Source organism: Lissotriton vulgaris, chromosome 9 (genome assembly GCF_964263255.1).
Source record: "Lissotriton vulgaris chromosome 9, aLisVul1.2, whole genome shotgun sequence".
NCBI lineage: Eukaryota > Metazoa > Chordata > Amphibia > Caudata > Salamandridae > Lissotriton > Lissotriton vulgaris.
The window spans coordinates 1,177,649,149-1,177,661,448 of NC_141697.1; the positions used below are offsets into that span (position 1 = coordinate 1,177,649,149).

Here is a 12,300-nt window from a genome sequence, read left to right on the forward strand (position 1 = left end):
CTGAAACGCGTTTGTCAATAATTGTGAATAAACCTCGGGTGTGAGCACCGCAAAACCTTTGGTCCCACGAGTGCAGTTCTTTAGAAGAGATCAATTCTGAAGCAGAGCAAGAGAGTTATTGCGGGTACCCATTACCGCAAACTGCACCCGCCCACGAGTGCCCTGATTTCCAGTGGGACAGGGAGCGTCAATATATAGATATATATATAGATATATATATAGATATAGATATATAGATATATAATAGATAGATAGATGTTACCTACTGGCGGTCGCAACTATATTTATTATATTTATTATATAGCAAACCACACCACAGAAACATTCTTTTTATCGACAACCATAAAGCTGACAACTATGGAAGTATAATTGATTTAGTTTTTCATTTACTAAATACTTAACAGTAATCTTCATTTTTTTTCATTTACATTAATTACAAAGAAAACGTAACCTATCCCAAATTGAATCTCAACCCACAACTTCATTATATCATTCAAATATAATGTAATTTATATATTAAATAACCCCAATCACTCATTAGCTGGAAAATTCTTAAATATTTGTTTTACATTATCCCAAATTAAAATAAATCATTTTAATTTGAATAGGTAACCCCGCCACCAATAATAACACTATTCTTTATTTAGTGAAATTAAATGTATTTACTTTTATTATTAACTCTAACAATAAACTATAATTATTATACACTTAACAAAAACACCAAGAAGTTCACTATAGTTTACATTAAATGAAATACTTCAATTGTATCTTTATATTTTATTTAAAGTTAATTGAAGCAATTTGAATACATAGCCATAAACCTTACAATTTATTTATTTTTAAAAAAATGATTAATTTATATGTAATTAAACATCAAGACATTCATTACAGATTACATAAAATAATTACTTACATTTTATCTTTTCATTGTATTTAAAGTTAATGAAAGTAATTTGAATACATAGCCATAAACACAACCCTTTTTTAATTTTAAATTAAAATGAAATAAAGGACATCAGTTTACTTATATGTACCTGGAAAAATGCAGTTGCCGTAGATTTAGTGGTGATATTGATGTAATGGCATCAGTCCAGTGTTTAATCATCTATGTAGAGCCCTCCATTAAGAAGGGGAACACTTTTCCGGAAATTTACATTATACATTTGATGTGAAAAACAACTAGGAATTTGAGAATGGAGCCTTAACTATGTATACAGTTAAAATACATGGAGGATAAGAGATACAGTTGCTGGTTCACAAAAGCACTTGAGTATGTACAAGTGTACTCCTGGTGCCCCCAAAACGTCTAAACTGGGATTACAATTAGAATATTCAAGGAACAACCAGATAAAATTCATACAAAAAGAACGGTCTGTGCACTCTTTGCACTTTCACTATTAGGAAGTTGAAGGTTTCAGGCTGCACCACTAAGTCATGTACGAGTACGTACCTGAGAACTCTTGCAGTACTCTTTCATGTATCCTACAACCTTTTTTTTCAATCAGCTCCAAAGCGTTCAAACATGAAAGGCAGAACTGAAGAATGTGTGTGTTTATTTCAAAGCTGGTTTGGTACTAAGAGCTGTTAAGGAAAGCTTTGCTTCTTTGACCTTCATTGTGTGTTGTGCATATTCTCCTAACAATCTCAAAATTAGGTCTTTTGAAAATGTACTTTGAATGCATGCGGATGCTACAGACATTGCCTCCAAACATGGCTGCCCACAGTGGGAGAGATAGTAGGCAAGAGTAAGATTACTAGCCCCCAATGGCTGTGGGGAACCACCATAATTTCCTCACCATTCGATGGCAAATCAATAAACTTTATGAGATTGCCTAATCTATTCTTAAGGGGGGGGGGGGCTACTTCTGCAATCAGAGTCTTTTTCCATGATGCATTTTATGATTTTATGTACCCTGAAACATTACAAACACCTAAATGATCTCTAATAAAGCCTCTCGGTCTTCTATGTTTTGATATTTCTAGTACTCCAGTCATTTCTGAAGAGGCTGCTAAGCAAGCTCTGGTGGAGTATGCAGAAAAAAAGTGCTGCTACCGGACATCGCCTGCGGTGAACATGGTGATAGATAACCTGCAGCCATTCTGCATTTACAGGGTACATCTAATGTGCATGACTGTGTGTGCATGTGTGGTGGTGGGGGTTGGTAGTGGAGAAGATTGAGAATCTCTGTTCTCATTCTGTCAACTGCAAAGGTATACAATATTCAGAAACCCCTTCGGGAGATTTAGGTACTTAGCCTTATTAGGACTTTGATGGTCCTCCAGCAGTGATGCCACCATGCTGTATGATATATAATTACTGTTTGGCGGCATCTGAAGTGTCATGAAGATGAATCGCGCCATGCCGAAGATTTTATTAAGGAGCAGCTGTTTGCTGGACCCGTGTGTGCTCTACTTCTTTTTACTGCAAAGGAGTGTGGTTGGATATATATATATATATACAAAAACTGCAGTCTCTCACCACGTCACCACCAAACAGGCGGGAATAGGAAAGACCACGCGAGTCCCAATGTATTTTCGGCAGGTTTTATTTGAAAGGAGAGTTTACCAAATCTGACGCGTTTCGGGCGTCCGCTCTTGGTCACAGATCGTCAGGCTAAAGAAACAAACACCCTTTATAAATGGTACACTGCACGATTTCAATTAGTGTTTTTTTCTTTTTGCAACACCATGTGATGAAAGAATAAAAACTGAAGACACACTACACATAGCTGACCTAGACAGTCTGTTTTTCAAACAATAAATATTGTACATAGAGTCAAAGAAAGGAAGTGTGGATTTCAACATTTGCAGGTCAATTAATAAATGACTCACAATCATTTAAAAAAACAAATTTCGACAAAATGTGAAATATCAAAGAAAAGCGTTGTAGTTGGCAAGTTAGAATAACATGTTATATCAGCATAAATGCTTGAACCCGTTAATTCAGAGAACATTGTATACAATGGTCATTTGATATTCGAAAGTGCAATGTGCGCAAATAAAGTGCGTATGCATTGTGCAAAAATGCAAGATACTGTGTGCAACCCAGCATAAAAATATATATATATATATATAAATATTTATAAATAATTTTATGGTAAAAAATCGTTCTAGATCATTATTTATAGATCTAATCGATAAAATTTAACCATAAAAAACCATTGTCTATTTCCAATCAGCAGTTTGTTGAATTTCCAATATTTTATTTCAAACACTAGGTTAGGCAAGAAAAATTGAGTATTTTTCTTGCCTAACCTAGTGCTTGAAATAAAATATTGGTTTGCTGCACTAAAACTCGTGAAGTGTCCGTGACTGCTGTTTTTCCCGAAAGGAGAGCGGCGTGGAGTATATATATATATATATATATATATATATATACATATGTGTGTGTTTTGGGTTTTATTTCAACTGAAAAACAAAGGTTAAAGTGGCCTTATAGTTAGATATATTATTACCATAAATTAATACAAATTTGCTGAAAAAAACAAAGGTTAAACTGATGTTACAGTTGGGTATAGCGATAGGTTCTCAGGTTGCATTAAAAAAAACTTGAAAATTACTAAAACTATGAAATGTTAAAGTGATGTTATAGTGAGGTGTTCAAATACGATACAATCTGATGTTTAAAAATACAAACAACTGAAATTCTCCATTTACAGTTTCCCGAGTTAAATATAATATGCACCCCTCCCATTCACTGCTAATTACCTCATATTTTACATCACGCCTGACATGTTAAATTAAATCAATTATGACATCACTGATGACACCTCAAATGACATAATTGATGACTTCACTGATAACATGACAGTTATATAATCCATTGAGTTACTGAGTGTACACGTGGGTCAATAGCATTGAAATAGCACTAGCCATGGAAGCAAGTGTGGTTCTGCATGTTAAAATGTACGTGGTGCACCGTTTATAAATCACTAAAGTTGTGGGCACAATTATTACTCCATGTTAAAAAGGTGAAGGCTGCGAGGACCAGATGTGTGTTGTAGAGTTATGTTTAAAAGTATGTTGAGGCTTAAAGCCTGTTCCAAAAAATGTGAAAGAAAGGCCTATGCTTCGGTTGACAACAGATTATCCACCAGTGCATGTCTAGGAACTTGCTTATATTAAATGATTGTAATAAAGTAGCATAGGCAAATATTATGTCGCGAGGTTTATAAGGTTTGGATGTTTATTTCCAGACCTTTGCTGAAGATTGTGAGTCATTGAAGATTGTTGAGTAATATTCTACTTAACTATGGGCATAAAAAAAGAAGTATTTTTAATAGTAAACACATACCTATCAACCTCCTGACGTAAAATTGTGGTTAAGTGAAGTCTCTAAAGAGTAATCTCATTAAGGTGAATAGAAAATTGTTCACATGTTGCCTTTTAAATTACTGCAAGTCACAAACCCTATAAGACTGTGTCATCTTAATCATTGGAGAAGCCATGAGTGACGTCATCACTGATGTTTTAACATGTCATGTCGTAAGCTGTGCATGACAGGGGCGCACGCAAGGGCATATCTTGGTCAGTAAGACTGGGGGGTTTCAACTTCAGATTTTTCACACTCACTCTGGCCTATCCGACTAATCATAACATGGGAAGCAGCAGAGTAAGGGCCAGTGGAAAAGGAAAGGAGTTTGGATTGTGAGAGGTACTTAAACTGTATTTTATAAAATAACCATGTTTTAACACCTTCAAAATAGAGACGAGTCTGTGTGTGTGTGTGTGTTTTTTTGCCTCAGTATTTAAAAATCCACACTGAAATCGGACAGACATCTTACCATACATGACTGAAAGCTCCTGCACCCAACTATTTGTTAAATAATAGATTTATTAGGGGGTGTAACAACCCCCTGTAGCTACACCCCTGAGACCAAGTTATAGTTATCTCAGTAAACTAAAATTGGTGAATCTCAGTGTTTTGTTTGAAGTTTTTTAAACATTAGTTTAAAAAAATTTCAACACCAATCTGATTTGTTTTGATCATATTCAGCCAAATTCACTGCTCCACACAGCCTTTGGCCTTGTTAGACCATGCCCTGATACTGTGTATGCATCCAATCTCCCATGTGGCCATTGCCCAAGCATAGTATTAGCACTTTAAATTCTTCATTTTTACATGTTTGTTTGTAGGCATTGGCAGAACCCAGGGAAGGTCCAAGAGCCATGAATCCTATGACAAAGATGTGTTTTAGGGGAGGGGCACCACAGGTGCCTTGGTCAGGGTAGGTTCCAGATATTCCACCCCACATTCCTGATGGACAATATAACCAGGGGTCGCTTGGGGGACCGATAAAATAGTTTTCAAAAACTTGTCCTCTGCCACTTGCAGCAACTTTACATTTTTAATGCCCCCTAAATCAGCTCCATACATAACTAAAGAAATACATTTAGCATCATAAACTTTTAGAACAGCCTGCAAAGGTTTCTCCCCCAAATTACGCGAAAAACCAAGTACAGCAAAAATAGACCTCGAGAAAGCATTGCGTTTAGCAGCCAGTTGGGGCAACCATGAGGAGCTATCATCAAAGATGACCCCTAAGTATGGAAATCTCGACACCCTGGACAATACGTTCCCCACACAGTGCAGGGTCTTCATTTTCTTACCCTTACTACCCACCGCCATTACGTGGGATTTTGAAAAATTGACACTAAGGTCCAAAACTTTCATAAAGTCATAAAATGAGTTTAAAAGGCGTTGTAACCCTACTACTGTGCGCGCTAAAAGAGCGGCATCGTCCGCATAAAGTAATGCTGGTATAGAGAACTTGCCTGCCCTTCGTATGTCCTTGCACGCCTCCCCTAACACAGCACCCAAATCATTTATATATAGAGTAAAAAGTAGGGGGGCTAAAATACAACCCTGCCTGACCCCATTCGTAATCCCGATCTTACTTGTGCAATTGCCCAGGCGGTCGTATCTAACTGTGGCCGTGAGGTCCCTATGCAAATCTGCTAGGAAGTGCACAATGTTTTCATCAATGCCTAGCTTTAGGAGCAGTCCCCATAATTTGGACCTGTTTACTCGGTCGAAGGCAGGTTCATAAATGCTATGTATAGCATGCCCCTTTTGGCGATAGTGTACTTCCCAATTAATCATTGGAGATTGAGGCTTTGATCCGTAGTGCCTCGCCCCTCCCTAAACCCGAATTGAAGGGCTGAGAGGGTATTTGTTTCTTCCAACCTATCTGTAAGTTTGCTCAAGACCACACGACCTAGAACTTTCACTGCAGAGATCGGGCAATAATTTTTGGGTTCTCCTCTATTTCCTTTTTTATAAATCGGTACAATAACTCATTCGGACCAGGTATCCGGAATGCCAACTTTACAGACTCTGTTAAAAACGTTAGTTAAAACTTTAGACCAGGTCTTGACATCTGATTTGAAGAGGTCAGCTGGAACACCATCGGGATCTGGAGCCTTATTACTAGTCATCTTCCCGATGGCTTCTGCCACCTCTCCCTTGGTCACCAATAAAGTATAGGATTGCAAATTAGGGATGCTTAAAACCTCCTCCCCTATATTTTCCCCTTCATAGACTGACTTGAAATGAGAGAACCACGCCTGTTCCTGAATACCAAAATCTAGTAGATTATTACATGGATCATGGAAATAAGGTTTATTAACGACAGCCCAAAATTTAGCACTATTCTTGAGTACATCTATGGAAGTTAATTCATCCCAGGCTGCTTCCCTAATTTCTTGTTTCCTATCTTCCACTGCATTTTTGTAGGCTTTCCTTAAGGAGGCCACTAGGGACCTATCAACTGGTTTACATTTCAAGGCGGACCTTAATTTTTGATTAGCTAGTGAACAATTATGATCAAACCAGCCAGTCCTCCGGAGGTCCTTTACTTTGCCTGGGCATTTCAGATCTGCAGCAACCTGGGTACAAATTTTTTGATAGGCATCTAAGACCTCCTTATCACCTGCTTCGGGATCCATACATGTATGCAACTCCGTGCCTCTGTTGATTAAAAGATTATTTAAAAAGTCTACATGGACAACTCTACACCATCTGATCCTACGGGCCTGATCTGTCGGACGAATGTCATGCTTATCAACCCTGTTTTGGCATATCTCAGGTGTTTTTTTTTTTTTTTTTATGGTTGTTATAAAAATGATTTACTGTAAATAATTTTGTGAGAATAAGTATTATTAAACATTGCCATGCATATATTCATAGGACATGCATTTGTTTATAATTATTGGTGACATTTTGATAAAGCCAGCAGATCTTCTTTATACAGGTCGGTGTGCTTTCTTCCTGATTAAGCCAATAGGTTTGCCTATAGAGTTATATATTTAAAACAGGAGAGCTGGGTGCTTGTGAGGCTTGGGTGCAGGGCTTGGTCTTTTTATGTTTGAAAGCTTTATTAGAGAAGAATAGGTATTACAATAAGGTGACATCAGCAAATATGAGAAAAAAGGTACACAATGGGATAAAGTAAATAGAAGCAGCCAATATCACAATGAAAAACAAAGCATTTTGAATTATGGGGAAGGGAGGAGGGGGGGGGAGGGGGGAGAGAGGAAAACAAAAACATGGTATTTATCGTAGAAGATGGGTAAGCAAAAATAGGAAACACGTTAAATGTCAATCAAAAAGTACAGTAAAAAAAAAACCCATCATATTAGTAATTGCGTGAATGAAGAAGATGCAGTAAAGGAGATCAATATAAAGCTAAATAATTACAATATTGAGACTGAAAAATATCATGAAAAACTGCAGGCAAGAGTACATATGTTCAGGGGGGCTTGAAATTATCTGCAGAAAGTGGAGAGTAACTCTTTTTGGCGGATTGATCGAGGTATAGAGTAAGAGGTAGCCAGTAAAGTTCAACATTTCGGGAAGGTTTGCAGGAGGAAGCAAAGGCAACATCAAGTCTGTGTGAATGACATACAAGATTCCACCAACAATTGAGAGACAATTTGTTCAAAGATTTCCAATTAGAGACGATATGTTGTAATGCCAGAGCCAGTATAAGGTCTAAAAGACCGCGAGAATGTGGGGGGAGGTCTAAATCTTCTGAAAGGCTACCAAGAAATACCAAAGAAATGGAGAATTGAATAGAGATGTTGAAAATGCGAGAAAGGCGAGAGAATATCTGAGACCAGAAAGTACGAGTTGAAGGACAGAAAAAGAAGAGGTGTAAAAGATCTGCAGAAGGGGCATTACAGGTCCAACAATTAGATACAGCATCGGGTTGAAAGCGAGAGATAGAAAGAGGAGAAAGGTATAGTCTGTGGTAAAAGAAAAATAGGGATTGAGTGAGAGAAGCAGTACGGGAAATCTTCAAGGATCGGGCCCATATTTTGTCCCAAAGAGAAGTCCGCCATGAAGAGTGTAAATCTGTTTCCCAGGACAATTCTAATTTTGATTTGAGACGATCTGGATTGGGGGCTGAGAAGTAACGGTAAATGATGGAAGCTTTAGGAGTTGTAGAAAGGACAGTGAGTAGAGAGGAAGATGAGGCAGATAGGTCTTCAGAGGGGAGAGAGTAATAGCGATCTAGAATGGTTTCCATAAGGATAGGGAATTTCTTTGCAAAAGAAGGAGGGCAGTGGAATTGAGAACGAAATGTAGGAAATGAGCAAGGGGTTGACCCATCAAAAAGATGACGTATCCAAATGATACCCTTCGCTCTCCATGAGGGCCATGCAATAGGTCTGTTGTTAATTAATAGAAGTGAGTTGTACCATATAGGCAATAGAAGGAAGGATTCCTGCGTCACTGAGGTAGGTGAAACTAAAGGGCGTAGAAGAGAAGAAGTATGCTTGAATAAAAGGGGATTAAGGCATGGGGCTTTAGAGGTAAAACAAATTACTTCTTGGAAAGAGTACGGAAGCAGTAATTCCTGTTCAACAGAAAGCCAGAGGGGAGAAAAAGGGGAGGGTTCCTGAGATAACCAGCGGGAAGCCTGTCGAAGGGAAAAGGACTTATGATAGAGGCGAAAGTCTGGAAAGTTGGTACCACCATTAAGTTTAGATTTACGTAAGTTGAAAAGCGATATGCGGGCTTTTTTCTGCTTCCAAAGAAATTTGGACAGCACAGAATCAATGCGACGGAAATATGAGGTTGGAATACGAAGTGGGAGCATGGATAACAAGTAAATCAGAATAGGGGCAATCATCATTCTGATGGAGTCAAGGCGGCCCCACCAGGAAAGAAATAGTGGATTCCAAGAGGCGAGTAATGAGTCTATTCTAGATATGACTGCATTCATGTTGAGTTGAATAGAGGAATAAATAGAGCTAGAAAAAAGAACACCGAGATATTTAATTTTTGTAGAATTCCAAGCAAAGCCAGTGGCCGTGAAAAAGTGGGGGAGACAAAATTTGGTTAAAGGAAGGATCTCTGTTTTGTCAGAGTTTATTTTGTAACCGGAGACCAAGGAGAATTTGTGAAATTCATCTAATAAAGCGGGGACTGAGGTAGGCGGGTCAGAAATAAATAAAAGAATATCGTCAGCATATGCAGACAATTTAAGATGACGTTCGCCGTACGGGAAGCCAGAGATAGATGGATTATTGCGTATGGAAGTAAGGAAGGGTTCAAGCGCCAAAATAAATAAAAGAGGTGATAAGGGACAGCCCTGACGAACTCCACGTTGGAGTGTGAATGGGGAGGTGAGTTGACCATTAACGAGAATAGATGCTTTGGGCATAGAATATATCAAAGAAATATAAGATATAAATTTGGGATTAAAGCCGTGCCATTTTAAAGAGGCCATGAGAAAAGACCAGTCGACCCGGTCAAAGGCTTTCTCAGCATCTACTGAAATGGCTGCAAGGGGAATTGATAGTGAAGGGGCTTTACTTAAAACATTAAGGAAGAGTTTAGAATTGTCCGATGTTAAACGGCCTTTAACAAAGCCGCATTGTTCTTTCCCTATAAGATGTGGTAGGAGCGGGTCAAGGCGAAGAGCTAATAGTTTCGCAAAAATTTTATAGTCAACATTAACTAGAGATATAGGTCGATAATTTTTAAAGAACTTAGGGTCTCTACCATCTTTAGGGATAAGGCATATGGTAGCGTCTTGAAAGGAGCCTTGGGCTGATCCAGTAGAACAAAAAGACTGAAAGAGAGATAGAAGGTTGGGTAAAAGGAGGTCTGAAAAGTGTAGGTAAAATTCAACTGGGAAGCCATCAGGTCCTGGAGTTTTCCCTTTAGTGAGGGAGGATAGAGCAGAGGATAGTTCCGAAATAGTAAGGTCAGAATCAACGGCCGAAATATTAAGGTGGGAAGTATCTGGTTGAGGTATATTGTCAAAGTAAGATTGAATAAGCTCTGGGGTGGGAGGATTTTCCGGAGTATATAAAGTCTCATAAAAAGAGTGGAATTGTTCCAAAATTTCTGCATCGGTATGAAGAAGCACATTAGAGGGGGAATAAATAGAATCAATATTAGTACGTTCTTTACGGGATTTTAAATAGTTAGCTAACAATTTACCTGATTTATTTCGACCTCCATAGTATCGCGCGCTGCTCCGGAGGAGAAAAGAGGAAGCAGAGTCTGTGGTAAGTTTGTTAAAGGCAATCTTAGCCTTAAGTAATTCAGGAGACATAATCTTAGCAGAGGAAGTATAGAATTGATGTTCTAGTGATTTAATATGTGCAAGGGTGACTTTACGTTTTTGAAGGAATTTTTTCTTCTTTTTAGAGACAAAATCAATAATAAAACCTCGGGCTGTGGCCTTGAAGGAATCCCAAAGAATATGAGGGGGGTATCAGGTGTAGAATTAAGATGAAAAAATTCAGAAGCGAAAGAACGAAAAGAGGAGGAAAAAAGAGGATCAGTAAGAAGAGAGGGGTTGAAGCGCCAGCGAGAAGATTTAGGAGTAGGAGGAAGAAGATCAAAAACAGTAATAATAGGAGCATGGTCAGAGATAACAATCGGTTCAATAGAAGAAGATATAAGGTGTTGAGAAAGAGATGAAGAGAGAAAGATATAGTCTAAGCGGGAGAAAGAAGCATGAGGAGGAGAGAAAAAGGAGAAATCCATAACGTCTGGGTGAGTGAGTCTCCATGAGTCTACAAGATGAGTTTGGGCAATAGTGTCAAGGAATTGCTTATGTGGTTTATGAGGAGAAAAACGAACAGAGGATCTACGGTCTAAAAATGGGTCAATGATCTGGTTACAATCTCCACCTAATAGAAAAGCATCATCTTTATATTGAATACATTTTGCTGTAATGGAGGGCCAAAAAGAGGAGTCAAAACATGTGGGACCGTAAACATTGAATATCGTAAGTGGGATATTGTTAATTATTAGTTTAGCTAAAACCCAGCGCCCCTCGTCATCCTTTTCTTCTAGAACTACTTTACACTGGAGTCGCTTATGAATCAAAATGGCTACCCCATTCTTTTTTTGAGAAGCAGGAGAAAATAAAACAGTTCCAACCCATAGTCGCTTTAGCTTTAAGGATTTAATGTCAGATAGGTGAGTTTCTTGAATAAGGACGATATCTGGATTGTAAGAGGAAAGGTGGGAGAGTACTCTTTGCCTTTTGATAGGGTGATTAAATCCTTTCACATTCCATGAAACAACTTTGAAGGTGAAAGCTTATTAAACTGATCTAAACCGAGAATTGCAAAAGCATACTGTACATGCAATAATTCCAACAGTATAAAAATATTAACCATAAAACTCTTCAAAAAGGAAGAAGGAAGAACAGATAGAAAAGGAAGAAGAAAAAGGAAAAGGGAGGAGGAAAGGGGTGGGAAAAGGGAAAGAAGAGCAGTGGGAAAGGAAGAAGGAAGAAAGGAGAGAATGCATAGAAGACAGTACAAATCCAAAAGGATGACTGTGTTAAACATACCTGAAAGAGAAAAAATACACATAGGGAAGGTGGGGAGGTGGTGATGCTTTACAAGACGTACGGACCAGGATCAGGAGGAGAACCACATCGAGACCGCACAAAAGGAACATGGAATGGGACAAGGTGTTGAGAGGAGTATCCGATACATATCCGTCTGGGGAGGAAAAAAGGAAAAATGTTAACATACAGAACATGTAAACGTAAAAGCAGAAGTCCAGAAAGTAGAGAAAGAAAGTAGAGGTATATCTAAGAGGTGCCAGAAAAAGATAAAGGAGAAAAAATATACGAAAAGAGAGTATAAGAAACTGATATGAGAAGTAAGGAGGATACATGAAGTCAAAGACAAGCCATTAGGAGAACAAACATGTAGACAATAAAAGTCCAATTTCAGCCACTGGTCGAAGCAGAAGAGGAGGCGTCCATCCCTTCTTCACTGTGTAGAAGAAGAAAGTTCCTTAATTCTCCAGGTTCCTGA

At 38.3% G+C, this 12,300-nt stretch overlaps 1 protein-coding gene across 1 annotated transcript in view; it reads left to right on the plus strand.

The window, feature by feature from the left end:
• Positions 1–12,300, plus strand: part of LOC147692969 (protein SSUH2 homolog) — a 459,976-nt gene that overhangs the window by 273,945 nt on the left and 173,731 nt on the right. Inside the window, exon 2 of the mRNA XM_086939219.1 lies at positions 1,984–2,113. Coding sequence (XP_086795345.1) covers positions 1,984–2,113 — 130 coding nt within the window. The remainder of the gene's footprint in view (positions 1–1,983; positions 2,114–12,300) is intronic.